Source organism: Nerophis lumbriciformis, linkage group LG03 (assembly GCF_033978685.3).
Source record: "Nerophis lumbriciformis linkage group LG03, RoL_Nlum_v2.1, whole genome shotgun sequence".
Taxonomy (NCBI): domain Eukaryota; kingdom Metazoa; phylum Chordata; class Actinopteri; order Syngnathiformes; family Syngnathidae; genus Nerophis; species Nerophis lumbriciformis.
In genome coordinates, this window is record NC_084550.2 from 7,585,001 (window position 1) to 7,607,037 (window position 22,037).

Genomic DNA, 22,037 nt, shown 5'->3' on the forward strand with positions numbered 1-22,037 from the left:
CATGACAAACAGAAATGGCATCATTGAACTAGGGCTGGGCGATATGGCCTTTTTTTAATATTGCGATATTTTAAGGTCATATTGCGATACACAATATATATCTCGATATTTTGCCTTAGCCTTGAATGAACACTTGATGCATATAATCACAGCAGTATGATGATTCTATGTGTTTTGATTGAGACTTTTATTAGTAGGTTGCACAGTGAAGTACATATTCCGTATAATTGACCACTAAATGGTAACACCCGAATAAGTTTTTCAACTTGTTTAAGTCGGGGTCCACTTAAATTGATTCATGATACAGATATATACTATCAGATATATACTATCATCATAATACAGTCATCACACAAGATAATCACATTGAATTATTTACATTATTTATAATCCAGGGTGTGGAGGGGGGCGCCGGATGTAAGTGTCAAAAAGACAACCAAAAGAGTTTGATATGAGAATAAATCTAAAGTTAAAATATAGGGTAGAAATGCGCCCATTTGCAGGAAATGTAGTCTTGATTTTCAAAATGTTCTTTCAAGGCTTGCATGTCTACATTAAAACATTCTTCTTCATACTGCATTAATATATGCTACTTTTAAACTTTCATGCAGAGAAGGAAATCACAACTAAAAAAATCACTAATTTTTTCATACGGTGTTGATGTGGAAATTTTTGCCTCGGCATTTTGATGGTGTGGACGTGTGGCACCGAATGGAGATAAGCGTCTCGACAGACGTCACAATATTTGAACAATGATGACGAAAACTGTTTTCTCTGTCGTGTCCGTGTGTCGAAAATTGTTATGCGCTTATTTTTTTATTTGATTTTGTGCGTGACATAGATTTGCTATGCGCAGAGGATGCTTAAACAGTGCGCAATTGCACAGGCGTGCACCTTAGAGGGAGCGTTGCTCGCACGGCTGCGCTAGCATCACAGCTAACGTTAGCCATGCTGCTACCTCTCTGCTTGGGGAGGACCTATACGTATGTGACGTATGACGTGACAGTATGTGACGTATGACGTGATAGTATGTGACGTGTGTAAGAAGGTGCACTTGCTGTCTGTGAGAGGGAGACACAGGAAAGAGTGAGAAGAGCCTGTCGTGTAATGCCAGCAGCTAAAAGCAACTGCGTGAGAATCCACAGACCTGTGGATGTGTTGAAGGTGTGCTGGAAAATGCGGAACGGAAATTACGGAGCAGCAGAAAAGTGGAATGTATTATTTAAATCGGTGCGTTGGAAAACACAGACCGGAGTTTTTTTTTAAACTGGATCTGGATCGTCATTTTCCCATGCCTTGCCGATACGCAATTTTTGGCAAATATCGGCAGCCGATCCGATCCAAATATCGGATTGGGACATCCCTAATTTGTATTGAACCGTTTCGGTACGGGGGTTTCGGTTCGGTTCGGAGGTGTACCGAACGAGTTTCCACATGGACATATTAAGTAGCGTACCGCAGGTTGTGTAAACAATGCACACCGAGGCACAACACACGGCATGCTAGCAGCGACCGGGCTACGATAGACTGACCATACGTCCTCTTTTCACCGGACATGTCCTCTTCTGCGGAGCTGTCAGGGCGGAGTTTCTTAAATGCCTCAAATGTCCTGCATTTTGAGTTAGGGTTGCGTGTATTTTCAATGTACGTTCAGGGTTAAGAAGGGATTAAAAACAAAACAAATTGCAGCAGCATTGGCGAGGGAGGGGCAGAGACAGAGAGAGAGAGAGAGTTATGATAAACGCGCATGCGTCGCCAGGCTCTGCTTTTTATCCATAGATTTATCAGATTTAATTTTTTATTATCTATAGCAGGGGTGTCAAAAGTGTGCCCCGGAGGCCATTTGCGGCCCACAGCTAATGTTTTAAAGGCCCACGGCACATTCTAAAAATACTATTAAAATAAACAAAAACATAACAAAAGTTAAATAAAAAAAGCTTAAAGGTTAAATGTAATTTAGAAAAAGTTGCAATGTTGACTAATAAAACAAAGCTGTTTTTTTTTCTTTCAAACTGTCATTGCTCAAAACATAATATTGAATCAAAATCAATGTTATTATGAATTATTGACCTATCTAAGGTTCCCATTACTTCACATCAAATATTCCACTAAGAAAAAATATTTTTGGTGGAAAATTTTGCAAATTTGGTAAATGAATAACCAACATATTTATATTTTGTTGTTTTCTTACTGTACCGAAAATGAACCGAACCGTGACCTCTAAGCCGAGGTATGTGCCGAACCGGAATTTTTGTGTACCGTTACACCCCTAGTATCTTGCAACCTCTGTCAGGGAGAGGGCGAGGGGACGACAGAATTATGATCGTGATTGCAGTACCATTTCTGGCCAGATTATTACGTATGGCTCCTTTAAGGTGGTCCCATGAGGTGTAGGTGTGTTGACCTGTTTTCGTATGTCCGTCCTGCAGCTCGACGTTCTGCGTGGCGTACAGGGACGCCGAGATTCCTCTGTGCTATTAAGTAGAACAGGAATTTGACAGGAGACATGTTAGACAAGTGGAAACTGAGGGAATCTGCTGCAAAAGCGGAGACAGTGAATTATAACATGGCAGCGCCCAGAGCTAAGGCGCACAACAACGAGGGATGCTAAATGTTAGCATGTTTACTTTTGTCGTTTGATTCCCAACCTGCGCGGCTCGTCGGCGCCGGCTCGTTCTTCTGCACCACCGAATAGAAGGCCACGGTGACAAAGATGAAGGCCAGCGACACGCCCACTCCCACCACGATGGGCACGTCATGTTTTTCCAGGACGGGGAGCCATGACGGCGACTGCTGAGTAACGCTGTAACTTCAAAGAAAAAAAGGTATTTTGATGTCACAATTGGGGCAATGCTTTCAGAATCAGAATCAGAAATACTTTAATAATCCCCGAGGGGAAATTAACATCAGGGTTGTACGCTTAGCTTTTTTTACTAGGAGAAAAATGCACCATCCATCCATTTTCTACCGCTTGTCCCTTTCGGGGTCGAAGCGTCTTAAATATCACAACTTCATTATTGACACTCAAACAAAGTACACTTGTGCACTCATACATATAAACACAATGCCATAAGGCCTACTGCATTCCTATTCAACTGGCTACATCATACTTGCCAACCTTGAGACCTCCGATTTCGGGGGGTGGGGGGCATGGTTGGGGGCGTGGTTAAGATATATATATATATATATATATATATAAGAAATACTTGACTTTCAGTGAATTCTAGCTATATATATATATATATATATATATTATTACATACATATATATATATATATATATATATATATATATATATATATATATATATATATATATATATATATATATATATATATATATGTATACATATATATATATATATAAATAAAATAAATACTTGAATTTCAGTGTTCATTTATTTACACATATACACACACATAACACTCATCTCCTCATTGTTGAGTTAAGGGTTGAATTGTCCATCCTTGTTCTATTCTCTGTCACTATTTCAGAACACACACATTATACAAATATACATTATAAAATCAATAAGAAAACGGGAGCTCTAATTTGGGAGTCTGAATTAGGATCAGAAGTTCCTATATAAACATTGCGCACTCACGTCGCCTTTTTGTATTGATTACTGCAGCTGTGCACTGGATTCATTCACAAATACAAACTACAACTCACAAACACTTTAGAGTTAGGCTCCACCATCAGAATGTGTACTAAAACTTATAAAGATCACATGGATATTATTCAGTGAGTTGATTCACCAAAACTAACCTGTTATACAGGAGGAAAAAGCACACAGGACGTTTCAATTGTTCACAGACTGGCCGCGCTCATCAGAATGACAAGACATTTCCGGTCTGCAGGTGATAGCATTCAATTGGGAAGAAACGCCCTACTGCCCCCTACTGACCAATGCGAATACTGATAAATGTGTAATGACAGCTCCAAAAACGAATTCAAACCACAAAATAAAATAAATAAATCAACACAAAAATGTGACACATTATGGGTGGGTCACATATGCATGTACAGTAGATGGTAGTATTGTCCTGTTTAAGAGTGTCACAACATTGCTGTTTACGGCAGACGAACTGCTTTACGGGGGACAAAAACTTGACTGTTGTTGTGTGTTGTTACCGCGCTGGGAGGACGTTAATGAAACTGCCTAACAATAAACACACATAAGAAACCAAGAACTCGCCCTCGATCATTAGCTGTTTATATGGTGGGAAAGCGGACGTGAGAACAGGCTGTCAACACGTCACTCAGGTCCGCATGGAGCTGGAGGGGGCGTGGCCTCCAGCTCCGCCTGAATTTTGGGAGATTTTCGGGAGAAAATTTGTCCCGGGAGGTTTTCGGGAGAGGCGCTGAATTTTGGGAGTCTCCCGGAAAATCCGGGAGGGTTGGCAAGTATGGGCTACATCCGGCCCGTCAAAGCCTTTTATTTGGCCTGTCGAACATCATCCAAGTAGGCTTAATGAAACCATTCAAACTCGGGTTGATCTCCCCGTACTCCCGCCAGCCCACAGGGGGAAACAGCGAGTCAAATGTGTCACAATGAAGCAGCAGTGGGGTATGTAGTAGAAGACTACTCATTAAACCCTGAAAAAAAAAATCAAAATAAGTTGCGAAAATCTGACTTTTAACAACGACTGGACAACAAAGTATGAATACTCAGCTGTTAACTGGTTGTACACACTGAAAACGAGTAGCGAGGGTAGATTAATGAATTTATTGAAACAAAAATTTAGCTGTTTGGCCCATACTTGCCAACCCTCCCGGATTTTCCGGGAGACTCCCGAAATTCAGCGCCTCTCCCGAAAACCTCCCGGGACAAATTTTCTCCCGAAAATCTCCCGAAATTCAGGCGGACTCAGGTCCATGAGGACCTGAGTCCGCTAACCCACAACATAAACAGCATACCTGCCCAATAACGTTATAACTGTAGAATGATGGAGGGCGAGTTCTTGGTTTCTTATGTGGGTTTATTGTTAGGCAGTTTCATTAACGTCCTCCCAGCGCGGCAACAACACACAACAACAGCAGTCACGTTTTTGTATACCGTAAAGCAGTTCGTCTAACGTAAACAGCAATGTTGTGACACTCTTAAACAGGACAATACTGCCATCTAGTGCATTTGATGAAAGCACTTTTGTGCATGCCACACAGAATGCATCATCAGAGGTGTTCAGCATGGTTCGAAAAATAGTGACAGAGAATAGAACAAGGATGGACAATTCAACCCTTAACTCAACAATGAGTAGATGAGTGTTATGTGTGTGTATATGTGTAAATAAATCCATCCATCCATTTTCTACCGCTTATTCCCTTTGGGGTCGCGGGGGGCGCTGGAGCCTATCTCAGCTACAATCGGGCGGAAGGCAGGGTACACCCTGGACAAGTCGCCACCTCATCGCAGGGCATGTGTAAATAAATGAACACTGAAATTCAAGTATTTATTTTATATATATATATATATATATATATATATATATATATATATATATATATATATATATATATATATATAATAAAATATATATATATATATATATAATAAAATACATATATATTTACATGTATGTATATATATATATATATATATATATATATATATATATATATATATATATATATATATATATATATATATATATATATATATAGCTAGAATTCACTGAACGTCAAGTATTTCCTATATATATATATATATATATATATATATATATATATATATATATATATATATATGTAATCTATGAAATACTTGACTTGGTGAATTCTAGCTGTAAATATACTCCTCCCCTTTTAGCCACGCCCCCGTCCCACCCCGACCACGCCCACCCCTACCCCTCTCCCCCCACCTCCCGAAATCGGAGGTCTCAAGGTTGGCAAGTATGGTTTGGCCACAATACCCAGCAATATGTTTGGAGGAGAAAAGGGGAGGCCTTTAATCCCTACCGCCAAGCATGGTGGTGGTAGTATTATGCTCTGTGCCTGTTTTGCTGCCAATGGAACTGGTGCTTTACAGACAGTAAATGGGACAATGAAAAAGGAGGATTACCTCCAAATTCTTCAGGACAACCTAAAATCATCAGTTGGGTGTTCCAACAGGACAATGACCCCAAACACACGTCATAAGTGGTAAAGGAATGGCTAAATCAGGCTAGAATTAAGGTTGTAGAATGGCTTTCCCAAAAGTCTTGACTTAAACATGTGGACAATGCTGAAGAAACAAGTCCATGTCAGAAAACCAACACATTTAGCTGAAGAGGAGTGGTCAAAAATTCAACCAGAAGCTTGTGGATGGCTACCAAAAGCGCCCTATTGCAGTGAAACTTGCCAAGGGACATGTAACCAAATATTAACATTGCTGTATTTATACTTTTGACCCAGCAGATTTGGTCACATTTTCAGTAGACCCACAATAAATTCATAAAAGAAGCAAACTTCATGAATGTTGTTTGTGACCAACACGTATGTCCTCCAATCACTCTATCACACAAAAATAAGAGTTGTAGAAATGATTGGAAACTCAAGACAGCCATGACATTATGTTCTTCACAAGTGTATGTAAACTTTTGATCGCGACTTAAATGCTAGGTTTTGTTCCACCCAGAACAACCAGTTTTGTTTGTTTCATCCAGATTATAGCCTTTATGTGTGAATCAGGAGTGCAAGCGAATGTCACTTAAACTACAATAACAATGGGGCTGTGTCTTTAACCAATTAGATTTCTGATTCGCTTTCCAGAGCCAGCTAGCAGGCACGATAACGTCAGCGTTTTTCCATCCTCTGGTTAATCAGAGCCAATCGGCATTGGATGCCTTTGTAGATAGAAGCCTTACTTATATAATTTGCCGTAACTTCTTTTTGCCATCCGAAAACACCACTGGATTAAATCGAATATGAGTTGTTGTGGCACCAGGTTGGCTGTGTTGTACTTACTGAGGGTGGTTGCTGGTCATAGGTGACTGCGAGGTGTTCCTCTGCTCCTCGTCTTCAGCTTTGGACGTCTCCACTGGGCGAGGCTGCTGAGGTTGACTAGCATTTAACTGACCTAAACTCTCCAAAGGAGCCAATGTTGAGGGGTCAGGAGGATGAGTAAAGACAGAAGGTGAAGAATCTGTTTGAGGAGGCAATGAGTTAAAGTCTGTAGGAGGTGTGTCTATGGATAGTTTTGTTGAGGTTTGACTGGGTATTTGGGATTCAGGATGCTGTGTTGGTGTAAGATCCAAGTGGAACTTGGGAAAAGGAGACGTTACTGTAATGGAAGAATGGTTTGTTTGGAGCAGTTTGGTTTGAGAACCGTGGCTTGTTGATGGATGTAAATTGATTTGTGATGTCGAGGATTGATCCACAGGAGTCGGTAAACGTCCACTCAGTAGAGTCTCTTGTAAAGATTCCATGCTGTGACCATCAAGACCTTTAGAACTGGACTCTGCTGACAATTTCTCCCCAACTTGTAGCTGAGGATGTGTTGCCAGCTGATGATGGATCCTCGAATACAAGAGAGGCTCGGCGGTCGTCGGCTTTCGAGTGCTGAGGATTTGGAAGTTGGGGTAGGGAGGAGGCGGTAGCATGGGAGGCTGCATTTGAGGGACCGAAGGCAAGATCATGGCAGGGGCCTTTATCTCAGCTTTTGGTAGAGTGTTTGCCGTCATATCGCAGTGTGATGATGAGCCTGAAAGGAACTGGAGAAGTTATAACCTTGGGATGTCAAAATACAGTGGATTAGTGTCAATTCATAACCAAGTCTAACATTTTCAGGAGAAAGAGGTTCCATTGTGTAACTTTATTGACTTTCCAGCACGTACATAATTTGGCCATGTTGTACTCTTCCTGCATGTGAGGCTTCTGTGTCTTCCTGGCATTAGTGGAAGGATGAAGTTGTGATCGGTCGCTGGTGTTGTTGCTCTATAAGATAAAGAAATTTAAAAAGAAGTTGAGGATTTCAAAGGAAAAAAAAAAAAATGCAAATTTTTTGACAAAAGTATTGGCACACCGACAGGAAATGATGACAATGTGGATTTGGTCTGTGGAAACGTGTGTCCAATCGTTGGACCTGAGAGAAAACCTGTCAACATTTGCAGGGAATATAATGTAAAATCCACTGATAGAAAGACCTAACTGCTTATTGTGGTATTTTACTGGTATGCTTTTATTTTGAAGGTCTTACTTTACAAGCTACAGGATGTGTTACACCAATGTTTCACAAGTGTTGTCGAGTGGACCGGAAGCTATCTTGCTCTTGTAGTTCCGGAGAAGATCATTTTTGTGAGCGGTAAAATACGGTAAAGGGAAAAAGAGGACAAAATACGTGAATTTTCCTTGGAAAACGGGAGGGTTGACAGGTATGCCTGAGAGAGGCCCCTCTTGTTGTTCCACAGGTGTTTGATGTAGGAGTGTCCCGATACAACTTTTTCACATATTGGAGCTGACACGCCAAATGTCTTCCCCCTACAAAATCCCCCCCCCCCCCCAAACACCAGCAGGCTTCGAAAAATTCCAAGCGGAGTGTTAGGGTTGCTGCTGGGAACTTCTGTCTTCGTGGTAACGTGCAAAAAATATTAATTAATATATAATACTGTTAAATGTCTGTACTTTAAATCAACATTATTGTTGAAACCATTTACCTAATATTAATTAATATACTGTATAATACTGTTAAATGTCTGTACTTTAAATCAACATTATTGTTGAAACCATTTCACTAATATTAATTAATATATAATACTGTTAAATGTCTGTACTTTAAATCAACATTATTGTTGAAACCATCCATCCATCCATCCATCTTCTTCCGCTTATCCGAGGTCGGGTCGCGGGGGCAGCAGCCTAAGCAGGGAAGCCCAGACTTCCCTCTCCCCAGCCACTTCGTCCAGCTCTTCCTGTGGGACCCCGAGGCGTTCCCAGGCCAGCCGGGAGACATAGTCTTCCCAACGTGTCCTGGGTCTTCCCCGCGGCCTCCTACCGGTCGGACGTGCCCTAAACACCTCCCTAGGGAGGCGTTCGGGTGGCATCCTGACCAGATGCCCAAACCACCTCATCTGGCTCCTCTCGATGTGGAGGAGCAGCGGCTTTACTTTGAGCCCCCCCCCCGGATGGCAGAGCTTCTCACCCTATCTCTAAGGGAGAGACCCGCCACCTGGCGGAGGAAACTCATTTCGGCCGCTTGTACCCGTGATCTTGTCCTTTCGGTCATAACCCAAAGCTCATGACCATAGGTGAGGATGGGAACGTAGATCGACCGGTAAATTGAGAGCTTTGCCTTCCGGCTCAGCTCCTTCTTCACCACAACGGATCGATACAGCGTCCGCATTACTGAAGACGCCGCACCGATCCGCCTGTCGATCTCACGATCCACTCTTCCCTCACTCGTGAACAAGACTCCGAGGTACTTGAACTCCTCCACTTGGGGCAAGATCTCCTCCCCAACCCGGAGATGGCACTCCACCCTTTTCCGGGCGAGAACCATGGACTCGGACTTGGAGGTGCTGATTCTCATCCCAGTCGCTTCACACTCTGCTGCGAGCCGATCCAGTGAGAGCTGAAGATCCTGGCCAGATGAAGCCATCAGGACCACATCATCTGCAAAAAGCAGAGACCTAATCCTGCAGCCACCAAACCAGATCCCCTCAACGCCTTGACTGCGCCTAGAAATTCTGTCCATAAAAGTTATGAACAGAATCGGTGACAAAGGGCAGCCTTGGCGGAGTCCAACCCTCACTGGAAACCTGTCCGACTTACTGCCGGCAATGCGGACCAAGCTCTGGCACTGAGCATACAGGGAGCGGACTGCCACAATCAGACAGTCCGATACCCCATACTCTCTGAGCACTCCCCACAGGACTTCCCGAGGGACACGGTCGAAACCATTTCACTACAATATTGTGTGTGCTGCTGTCCTGTGTCAAAGCCTCAGTGTTATCGATCGCTGTCAATGACGTAAGAGAAAATGACGTAAGAGGAAATGACCCCGGAAGTAAATGGGGGGGGGGGAAGGTTTTTGTAGGGGGAAGAAATTTGGCGTGACAGAGCCTTGAGTATTGATATCAATATTAATCCAATATGATTTCAGCACAAATCATACATACTTTTATTTTCTTGTGGTGTGGAATATTAAAAAAAGGTTTGAGTAACTGAAATTCCTCAAACGGAGAACAATAGTATGAAAAAGTATAAACTATTTATTATATACTGTCTTGGACCCAGTGGCCAGAATAATTCATAAAGTTGAGCTCATGAAGCAGTGAGTTCAAAAATGATGAAGACATTTGTTACTGAATACTTTTTAATATGTTTCTGCCTTGGAGACTTTGTATCTGTGAGTAATATGCAACAATTTGTTTGGATAGACAATTGTTGTGTTTTAGATTACAATATTGTTCAATTAGGAACATTTATCACTTACAGGTATGTATAACTTGTGTGCTAGTGTGTGCTTCTACTACCTTTTGTAAATGATTTCACTAAAATACAATAAAAGACCAACCTTGTGTGCTTATTGGAGGATAATTAGTGTAGATGTTAACTGGTTGTCCAGCTTTGGAGTTTGCACAAGTAAATGCGTTGCAGGACTGCTTGTTTGGAGCGCTTATATCAGAGGGTTTAGATCAGACCTGGGCAAATTAAGGCCCGGGGGCCACATGCGGCCCGTTGAGCTTCTCAATCTGGCCCGCTGGACATTCCCAAATAATTTTTTTAAATCTTTAAGATGGAAACTGTAGCTGCCATTATGATGTGCAGTCATGTTTTCTAATGACCGTAAGTCTTGAACTATACAAAGTATTTCAATGGTTGGAATCTGCGCTTATGGATGATATACCAGTTACTATGGTAATCTAATTAGCAGTGTTGGGACTAACGCGTTACAACGCGTTATTTTTTATATCCAGTAACTCAGTTACCGTTACTACATGATGCGTTACTGCGTTATTTTACGTTATTTTTTAGTATCGACTAGAAACAAGCCCTGCGGTGTCGTTCTTCTGAATCTTCCTCTGTCACACGCCGGAGAGAAGAAAAGAGGCGTGTGTGGGGAGGGGAGGGACACACGTGATCCGCGGTTTGATATCCATCCATCCAATTTTCTACCGCTTGTCTCTTTTGGGGTTGCGGGGGGTGCTGGAGCCTATCTCAGCTGCATTCGGGCGGAAGGCGGCAAGTCGCCACCTCATCAAAAAAAAAAAAGTTGTTGGCACGTTCAGTCCACACACAGCGCGGTCATGGCGACTGGAGTAACGGAGGAGCTTGAACGCCCCCGCCATTGAATCGGTGTGTTTATAAGTGCAGACTCGGTTGTGCAAAACGAGGGTTTTAAACACATGCTGAACGTGCTTGAACCACGTTACGACATCCCGTCGCGCACCCACTTCAGCAATAAGATTGTGCCAGATCTTTATGAGCAGGAGAAGAAAAAAGTTGTGGATGAACTATCCCGAGCATCATCTGTTGCGCTCATGACAGACGGGTGGACGTCCAGCGGAACTATAAGCGCTCACTTCATCACAGCAGACTGGGAGATGAGAAGACACGCCCCCTCTACGAGAGTCACCTTGCGCAGATACTGACACAAGCAGTGGAGGAATGGAATATAAAGATATCCTAGTCACACGTGATAATGCCAAAAATCAAATAATTACAGAGAATGAGGCAGGACTGAGACCACAGATAGGTGCTTTGCACATGTAGTGAATTTGGCATCACAGAAGGGAATCTCAGTCAATAGGATGGAGCGCCTCTTTGGGAGGATCAGGAAGGTTTCTTACTTCCACCCAAGCACAACAGCTGCTCATGTGCTTAAGACAAAGCAAGAAATGCTAAAGCTGCCTGCTCATACATGATGTCCCAACGAGGTGGAACTCCACTTATGATATGTTGGAGCAGCAGGCAGCTATATACTCTGCATTGACCCACAACACCCTGAAGACAAATGTCACCCTGTCTGATGATGATGTGAGAGTGGCAGATGAGGTCCTCTAGGTGCTTAAACCCCTCAAAAGTGTTCCATCTCTACTGAGCACTGAAACTTCACCATCTGTGTCAATGATCCTGCCACTGAAAACAAGTATTCTACAATCCATGGCTCCAAGTGTGGAAGACAGCAGCATCACTCCAGATGTCAGCCTTTATTTCACTACCTATCTTTCAAGGAAGATGATGTGCTTTCTTATGTTGCACTTTAAGTTGTTTTTTATTAATGGTCATTGGTCCAAGTTTAAAGAAAGGAGAAATGCCTTTTTATGTTGCACTGTTTTTCATTATGTTAAAAGGAAAATAAAAATGCATGTCAAGTTGATCAACAGATTGTATTATTCTCCAGTGCAATAACAGTACTGAAATGAAGGCTAAAAGGGCATTAATGGGAGATTTAAAAAAAAAAGAAGAAAAAAAAGAAGTAACTAAATAGTTACTTTTCACAGTAACGCATTACTTTTTGGTGTAAGTAACTGAGTTAGTAACTGAGTTACTTTTGAAATAAAGTAACTAGTAACTGTAACTAGTTACTGGTTTTCAGTAACTAACCCAACACTGCTAATTAGTTACTATGGTCATCTAATTAGTTACTATAGTAATCTGCGTCACAGCAGCTCAGACGAGGCACCAAGCAGTGTGGGCGGGAAGTGTTTCCACAGATGTGGAAGGAGATTTTCACAACACAGTTCTAAAGCTTAGTGATATATAGAATAGAATAGAAAGTACTTTATTGATCCCTGGGGGGAATTCAGCAAATATCAGATATATCAGATTGTAGGTGGGTTTATTTTGTACCCTTCGCGTTCATATTTCACTGTTTGTTGCATTTTTGTTGCGTTTCACTTGATTGTAAAATATGTCGATTGAAAGGGAGTGTGACATACATATTTTGTCAATATTCGGTGTTTTATCGTTCATAGAAAAATGTAAAATTACATGACGTTTTTTTAAGGCGGTCTGTCATAACATTTTTAGCATTCAATCAGACATTATTGTTAGGTTTTGTATTAGTGTTCCACATTTTTTTCTCTAAATGTGGCCCCCGAGTGAAAATAATTGCCCAGGCCTGGTTTAGATGTAAGCTGATATAATTTGTTTTGCTGATATCGGTTTGGATCGGTACACTCCGAGTTTAATAGGCTTGTTCTTGCGGGGCCTTCCTCTAAACCCACAAAGTTGGAAGAAATTGTCCAACATGTCAAGCTAAAATGAAGACTTTTGTGACTAAAGGGTAAAAGTCAGACCACTGATTGATTTAAGAGGTGTCTCAATACTTTTGTTTTAAAAGTCAAGGTGAAGCGGTGTGATGATTTGTGTGAAGGGAAGTGGACGTGTGCCACAAAACCTGCGGCAAATGCATTTTGCCACACATGGTAAGAAAAGCGCTGAACATACAACAGCAATATTTTCACATAACACACTTGCTGACATTGAACCAAGCCACAGAGGTGTGTCACAACCGGCTAATTACTCACGGCAGACAAGACCGCCCTTGTCTGCTGCCCTCCATCTTGCAGGTGATGTTCAGCTGAGGACGGAAGGAAGGAAGTGCACCTTGTAGACTCTATCAACAAGACTCTGAGCAAAAGCTAACGGGCGTATAGCCTGATACTTAAAGCTTGTTTAGGATATTTGTTCATTATTCATTAGAAATGGAAACAACAAAAATCCTGATTTGTCAACATACCAGCGACACTGAGGATGGTACGTCTCTTGTGTCGTCCCGCTCGGTTCTCAGCAGTGCAGAAATATTCGCCCGCGTCTGACCACTGCACGTTCGAAAGATGCAGAGCGCCATCTTCTGCTCGATCACAAAGAGACAACAGATTGTTCACCTGCAATTTAACTGCATGTTACTTCAAAGACGCTCACCATCGATGTGTTTTCTCTCAGAGGTGCCAATGGGCTGCTTTGTCTCTGCTGCGTCCCTGGTCCAGTTGTACCAGATGGGTGGAACCCCGACGGCAACGCAGGGCAGAACTGCTGACGCACCAACCTTGCACGTCACCTGACCCGCATAGGTCACAATAATGGGACTAACTGTGGAGGGGGAGGAGGGACAAGTAAGTAATGACTTCAATTTAAAAAATGAAGTAATGCAATCACAGTAATTAGAAAACGATCATAAAGTTGTTATTATGGTGGGAACCATTTCTTTTAAAGGGGAACGTTATCACCAGACCTATGTAAGCGTCAATATATACCTTGATGTTGCAGAAAAAAGACCATATATTTTTTTAACCGATTTCCGAACTCTAAATGAGTGAATTTTGGCGAATTAAACGCCTTTCTATTATTCGCTCTTGGAGCGATGACGTCACAACGTGACGTCACATCGGGAAACAATCCGCCATTTTCTCAAACACATTACTAACACCGAGTCAAATCAGCTCTGTTATTTTCCATTTTTTCGACTGTTTTCCGTACCTTGGAGACATCATGCCTCGTCGGTGTGTTGTCCGAGGGTGTAACAACACGAACAGGGACGGATTCAAGTTGCACCAGTGGCCCAAAAATGCGAAAGTGGCAAGAAATTGGACGTTTGTTCCGCACACTTTACCGACGAAAGCTATGCTACGACAGAGATGGCAAGAATGTGTGGATATCCTGCGACACTCAAAGCAGATGCATTTCCAACTGGACTGGACAGATCAGCTTTCAGGAAGAGAGCGGATGAGGGTATGTCTACAGAATATATTAATTGATGAAAACATGCACATGCAACATGCACTCTCAAAGTGCATGTTGTTGCCAAATGTATTTCATATGCTGTAAACCTAGTTCATAGTTGTTAGTTTCCTTTAATGCCAAACAAACACATACCAATCGTTGGTTAGAAGGCGATCGCCGAATTCGTCCTCGCTTTCTCCCGTGTCGCTGGCTGTCGTGTCGTTTTCGTCGGTTTCGCTTGCATACGGTTCAAACCGATATGGCTCAATAGCTTCAGTTTCTTCTTCAATTTCGTTTTCGCTACCTGCCTCCACACTACAACCATCCGTTTCAATACATGCGTAATCTGTTGAATCGCTTAAGCCGCTGAAATCCGAGTCTGAATCCGAGCTAATGTCGCTATATCTTGCTGTTCTATCCGCCATGTTTGTTTGTATTGGCATCACTATGTGACGTCACAGGAAAATGGACGGGTGTATATAGCGATGGTTAAAATCAGGCACTTTGAAGCTTTTTTTAGGGATATTGCGTGATGGGTAAAATTTTGAAAAAAACTTCGAAAAATAAAATAAGCCACTGGGAACTGATTTTTAATGGTTTTAACCCTTCTGAAATTGTGATAATGTTCCCCTTTAAAAGCAATTGTTTTTTTGTTTTGGAAAACAGGTTGAGCACTAAATACTTGTCTGAAGAAGTATCAGAGCTAGAAATACCAGTGTTAGTAGAATGAAAAAATATTATAAGGATAATGTCGTGATGAAAGAAATAAAATAAATGTTTACAAGAATAAATATTTATTATTTTTATGAGGAAAAAGAAAGAAGTGTCAATTTTCAAGACTAAATTCATGCTTTGTGGGGAAAACATTTGCAGAATTAAAGTATCTACCGTAGTAAAAAAAAGGATGGTCATTTTACAAGACTGCAATACTATTTTTCTGGATTAAATAATGTATCAGGTTGGAAAAGGAAATATTTTTATGTATTCATAAAATTCAATTTTTCTAATGATAAAATTTAAAAAAATTCTCATTAAAAAATGTATTTTATTCTGTTTTATTTTGGGGAATAGTCATCATTTTACAAGAAAAATTGAAAAAAGTTTTTAATGTTATAACAAGAGTAAAGTTGTGGTATTGTAGAACATAAAAATTTTTCAGGACAAATGAGAAAAGAGGTCATAATGGTACGAGAATATAGTTGTATTTTTACTAGGGATGTCAATAATAACACGTTAACCCATGTGACTAATCACCAAAAAATACTGCAATAATCATGTATATACACAGATTAATAACACACTTTTATTTTGATCGCACATGCTCTTTTACCTTAACCGGAATGGTTACCTGGAAGACTACGCTGGTTGTTATACAGTTATCAGTTATATAGATACGCCAGTGCAAATATCAGGGAAGAACCTCTGACTGGGGTGCTCGCTGGCAAATTTCACTTGAAAATACTCGTCGACGGGACTTTAGATAATAATACCAGCAAGTTTTGAGAAAATATTTAATTTAAGCATTTTAAATATGTCTGCTAATAATAATATGAATATCAGTGTATTTTTTAAAGTTGATTAAAATGATGCAAACTAGTAATTTACTGCTATTGATTGTGTTTGAATAAAATACAACAGTGTGATTAATCGGGTTAAAAAATAAATGGTTTGAATCAGTTTAGTTTTTTCAAACTGTTTTTTTTGGGGGGAGGGGTGTTGAGGTTAAGGGGGTTTGTTGAGGTTTGGGGGCTTGGGGGGGCCAAAACAACCTCCCCTTCGGTTAAGGCCCCTCTCGGCCGCTCACACTACACTCCATTGGTGAGAAAATAGCCACCACAAAAAAAGAAGTGTGATGAAGTGGAAAGACAGGGACTGGGATGAGTTAAGGGACTGTTGTTGTGTTCGGGCCACGCCGCAGAGATGACTGTGTCCCCAGGACATGGAAGGGCGGGCAGGAAAACAGCTTGCAGGTAAGAGAAGTCTTTTTATTCCAAGGCAAGGGAAAATTACAAAAACTAATACAATAGTAATATTGGCAGTGAAAGAACCACACAGTCGCCAAGGGCCAACAACATGTCATGTCGGTGTAGTCATGTTTTGTTTTAGTCATGTTTTGTTTAGTTATTGGACTCTTTAGTTTCTGGCTTTTCACTCCCTGGTCTTGTTTCCATAGTTACCCATTAGTTTCACCTGTTTCTCGTTTGGACTCATTGTGCACTCTTGTTTGTCACCATAGCAACCCATTAGTTTTCACCTGTCACGTCACGCACCTGTTTCACGTTTTGAGTCACGCACCTGTTTTCACTAATCATGTCTGTAGTATTTAAGTTCATTGTTTTCAGTTTGTCATTCTGGTGACATCCCGGATTCATACCCCTGTCACACTTTTACCTCTGCGCACTTCATAGTCCATGCCAAGTAAGTTTTTTCTGTCAAGACGTGGACTGTAGTGTGTTTGTTTTCCCAAGATGCAAGTAAAGCTGGACTGGTCATGGCGTGAAGGTAAATACATATTTATTTATATTTATTTATAACGCTCAAAGGAACAAAAAGCGCGCTAAAGGCGGATGTACAAACTTGACTAACGAAACAAAAAGACTTGCACGTGGGCAAAAAACTGTGAACAATTAAACAAAAACACTAACTGTGGCATTAATAAACAAAAAAAACTTACTTGGCATGGACTATGAAGTGCGCAGAGGTAAAAGTGTGACAGGGGTATGAATCCGGGATGTCACCAGAACGACAAACTGAAAACAATGAATTTAAATACTACAGACATGATTAGTGAAAACAGGTGTGTGACTCAAAATGTGAAACAGGTGCGTGACGTGACAGGTGAAAACTAATGGGTTGCTATGGTGACAAACAAGAGTGCACAATGAGTCCAAACGTGAAACAGGTGAAACTAATGGGTAACTATGGAAACAAGACCAGAGATTGAAAAGCCAGAAACTAAAGAGTCCAATAACTAAACAAAACATGACTAAAACAAAACATGATTACACCGACATGACATAACAACATGTATGTCTTTAAACGTGGAAAAGAAAACACCTAAACGTGGCGAGAACAAGAAAAGCCCAACTTGTCATGAGTAGCAAACAATGCAACCGCGCCGTTTGTGCGGTGCCATGGGCTTAAAAAGAGACATAATTAGGGCGGTAGCAGGTGGAACCACTAATCATGAAACGGAACCAAATGTGCTCCGAGTAACAGGAAAACGTAATTAAAGGAGGCTTTGGAGCACTGGCAACATGAATAATCATAAACAGACATGATCTGTTGTGACAGATCATGACAACTGTTTTAACAACACAGACTTGGATATACTCTGCAGCACACATGGAGAGGACATTGACAGTCTGACTTTGTGCATCAAAGACTACATCAACTTCTGTGTAAAAAAACACTGTGCCCTCCAAAAAGGTATAGTATTTTCCCAACAACAAACCCTAGGTCACCGTTGAACTGAAGGCCCTGCTGAATGAGAAGAAGAGGGCTTTCACCTGAACGAAGAGCTCAGGAGAGTCCCGCGGAAACTTAAGTATGAGATCAGAAAGTGTAAAAAGGACGACAAGCAAAAACTGGACTGGAGGATAAAAACATCTGTGAAGTGGGCACCAGCCTGAAAAAGATTCAGTCTGGATCAAGTGAGGAGGGAGTTAGGAAGGTCAGGAAAGCTAGAGGTCCAAATGGCATCAGTTCCAGGCTGCTCACTGGTGTTGTCCACAACATTTTCAACCTTAACCCCTCTTTGAAAAAGTCCGCACCCAGTGTAAGACCACATGTGTGGTTCCAATCCCCCAAAAATAACATCCTAAGGAGCCCAATCACTTCAGCCCTGTTGCCCTGACCTACTACCTCATGAAGACCATAGAGAGGGTCATCCCCAGCCACCTTGTTCAAATAAGTGGGAGTCATGTTCTTTGACTTGTCCAGCACTTTATCTCTAGCCAGACGACATTGCTGTGGGTGAAACTGAAAGAGGGGGGAGTTTACCATCATCTGGAGGTATGGATCATCAATTACCTCACTGACAGACCATAGTAGTTGAGGCCACGCGATTGTTCTTCAAATGGGGTAGTTTGCGGCACAGGGGCTCCCATTGCCGGTTCACTCTCTACACCTCAGACTTAAGGCAAAACTCCAACCACTACAATCTGCAGAAGTTCTCAGACGACTCTGCAGTGGTGGGTGGTGTGTCTGATTGGAGCTAGCAGGAAAGTAATCTCAGGCTTCGTCGATTGCGGTACACGTACTCACCTGCACTTGAAAACCAGTAAGACAGAGGAGCTTGTGACTAACTGTCGGTGGTTAGCTTGACCATCCACACTCATAGATATCCAGGGAATAGACATACAAATAGTGGACTCCTAAATACCTGGGTTCAGGGTTTTCAGGTCATTGCTATGTACTTTTTATGACACTGCGGTGTTCTATACAATAGTTTGCTGGTTTGGGGGCAACATGGTTAGAGACAGCAACAGATTTAACAAACTGATGAAGAAAGCTGATCCTGTCCTAGGCTTCCCACAAGAAAGTATCGAGGATGTTACTGACAAAGGATGACATCCATAATGTCCAATCCCTCCCGCCCCAGGCACGATTATATGAAGGCCCTGAATAACTCTTTCAGCAACTGACTGCTATATCCACAGTGCAGGAGGAAGAGCTTAACTGTGACTTTGTCAAAATTTACCAGCGACTGTGAGTGTTGCTGTTGCTCGACTGTGACCGAGTGTGCTGGTGGCTTCACACACGTACGCTCCTTCATCGTAGCTACGAGCTGATTCGATATGGAGCGTTGCATTTCTCAGCCTGGGTAATAAAACAACCACATGTTCTGTAGTGTATAACATTGTACTCTAACTATTTAATTGAATGATGAAAACATGGCGCTGAACTCACCCTAGTGCCATCCTGGCCCCCGTCTGCTTAGAATGTCCCCTCTTAACAAAGCTAATGGAAGGAGGGGGTTCACCTGACACCTGACAATACAGAGACACTCGGCCCTCAAGTGGTACTGTTAAAGCGTGAGGCCACAGTCGCACTGACGGAGCAGCTACATATAATTAAAAAACAGTACGTAACACAAATGGCAACACAAATGGTACAGTCAGTCAGTGTAGTACCGTGGACTGTCACCGTAGCTCTTCTGGATGTGACAAATCTTTGAATGTGGACGTTAGCGGCTCTGCAGAAGTAACTTCCGCTGTCCTCTTCTTGGACGCTGCAAAATAAAACTAACACTTAAACTTCTCACACGCTCACGATTATTTTTAATGAAGATTAATTACAGTCTTAAATAATCCTAGCATATGTGTTTTCGTAAAGGCTGAAGACAATCTAGCATCTTCAATGAAGCGTGTTTTCAAAAACCTGAAAACTTTGTCATGCAGTCTACAATGAATATAACCATGTACCATGTATTTCCGTGATTACTAAGGATAAAACATTTTCAATGAAGATGACATATGTGTTTTGGTCAAGTTGAGGACAAGTTAGTGTTTATTGAACTTAATTTATGTTTTTGTAAACAATGAAGACAAGTTAGTGTAAACCTTGTCTACATGTTTTCGTAAACATGAAGATGATTTAAGTTTCTTCAGTGACACAAACACATGTTTTGGTAGAGTTGCTGACAACCTAGTCTTCAGTTACCTTTTGATGCTATTATTAATACAGCATCAGAGTGTTTTATTAACCTAACATGTTTTCACGAAGGCGATTTAGTCTGTTTTTGACCTCATGTTTGCGCTTTCACTGAAGGCGATTTCCATGATGCTGATGTACATTTTCTTGTAAAGATTGAGGTAATTTAAGGTTATATAAGGTTGCATTTTTGTCTCATCCTTCACTTAAAGCGTAAGTGAAGAATTCATGAACTGTGTACATACATCTACCGATGCCTCGTCTGGACACATCCTCAGTAACATCTTGGATTCACCGGGCGTTTCGAGTCTCTCAACTGGTCATACTCCCTCCTCCAAGTGACCCAACCGGGGGTGATCAAATCCCCCGGCTTGTGTCCAGACGGCCAGCTAGCTACCATGACTCCAAGGATCTCCTCTTTTGAGCCACAACCATCTCGAGGCCCTTTCCGCCGCTTCGGTGGTACTGCGAATGGCTCTCCTCTTTCTCTCTCCATCGATGCCCAAACCGCTGAAGGCTCTGACCAAGGAACGGGCTGCAAATCCTCTCACAGGTAAACACCTTGCTCTCCAACCAGCCTGTTGACAGTCGCTGACCAGTCCTGCATACGTGGAGAGTTTCCTCTCGAAGGCTTCTTCCAGGCGATCTTCCCACAGGACTGTCAGCTCCAGCAGCACAGCTTGTTTGGTGGACTCAGACACAAGGACAATGTCTGGTCGCATTGTGGTGACTGCGATATGGCTGGGGAACTTCAGCTGGTTTTCAAGGTCCACCAACAACTGCCAGTCTTTTGCAGACGTCAGGATGCCTGCTGATGTTCTTCTGGCAGGAGTTGGCGTGTCCCCAGCTCTGACAAAGGCGATGGTTTTCTTGGAGGGGTGGAAGTGTTTTGCCCATGCCAGTCCTGCGCTAATAATGCACGTCTGACCTGGTCCAAAAGAGAAAGCGATGATACAGTATTGTCTGCTCACAGATGCTACCTGGTGGTTGTTTGGGCACACTGCAGCTAGCCACTCCTTGATGCTTCAGTGTAACGCAGGAGTCTCACAGGAATGAGGCAAAAATACAACCTTACCTGCTTTAATCTGTTATCCACATAATATTAATGTGTTCATTAACAGTGAAGACTATATAGAATCAAACAAAGCTAACAATTGTGTTTCCGGCCAATTAGTCTTCGATTAGGCTAGCGTACGTCCTTTTGTAAGCATGGAAGACAATTTCGATGAACACGTAAACAAAGAAAACTCTTCAGAATATTTGATGTCCTGAGCATGAAGTTGTTTCACACTGACCTGAGGATGAGGAGGTCTCCACCAGGGAGCACATTAACGTGATCTGTAGGACGGAGGAGATGGTTGTTTTTGAACCAGGACACGCTTGCTGCAGGTCTGCTATATGGCGGCCTACAGGAGATGGTGATGTTGTCTCCCTTCTTTGCCGTCACGTTTGTGGGCTGCTGGATGAAGATCCAGTCCATCTCTGCTAACACGACACAAATGACTTAAAAACGGGTATAGTTGTTTGGTTTAGTCAACTCGTTTTATAATCTTAATTTACCACAGCTCATTTATATGATTCACTGTATTTGTATAGGACGTGGGCATACAAACCAGCTAGAAGAAGGAACGCTGCTTGCGACTTAATTGACTCCTTCAGGTTTGATGCTTCACAGCGATAGAAGCCTTCATCTTCCTTGCTCACATTCCTGAAAAATAAATAAAATACTGAATAT

At 41.9% G+C, this 22,037-nt stretch overlaps 1 protein-coding gene across 2 annotated transcripts in view; it reads right to left on the bottom strand.

The window, feature by feature from the left end:
• The window catches only part of LOC133578335 (uncharacterized), a 38,262-nt gene that overhangs the window by 8,296 nt on the left and 7,929 nt on the right, over window positions 1-22,037 (bottom strand). The window contains exons 6-17 of one of the 2 annotated variants that reach the window (XM_061932686.2): window positions 21,916-22,010; window positions 21,598-21,784; window positions 19,783-19,880; window positions 19,559-19,712; window positions 19,350-19,468; window positions 13,850-14,017; window positions 13,665-13,778; window positions 13,453-13,505; window positions 7,816-7,915; window positions 6,947-7,682; window positions 2,649-2,809; window positions 2,405-2,474 (exon numbers count right to left, since the gene is read on the bottom strand). In XM_061932686.2, coding sequence (XP_061788670.1) covers window positions 2,405-2,474; window positions 2,649-2,809; window positions 6,947-7,682; window positions 7,816-7,915; window positions 13,453-13,505; window positions 13,665-13,778; window positions 13,850-14,017; window positions 19,350-19,468; window positions 19,559-19,712; window positions 19,783-19,880; window positions 21,598-21,784; window positions 21,916-22,010 — 2,055 coding nt within the window. The remainder of the gene's footprint in view (window positions 1-2,404; window positions 2,475-2,648; window positions 2,810-6,946; window positions 7,683-7,815; window positions 7,916-13,452; window positions 13,506-13,664; window positions 13,779-13,849; window positions 14,018-19,349; window positions 19,469-19,558; window positions 19,713-19,782; window positions 19,881-21,597; window positions 21,785-21,915; window positions 22,011-22,037) is intronic. The other variant, XM_061932695.2, reaches the window with a different exon arrangement.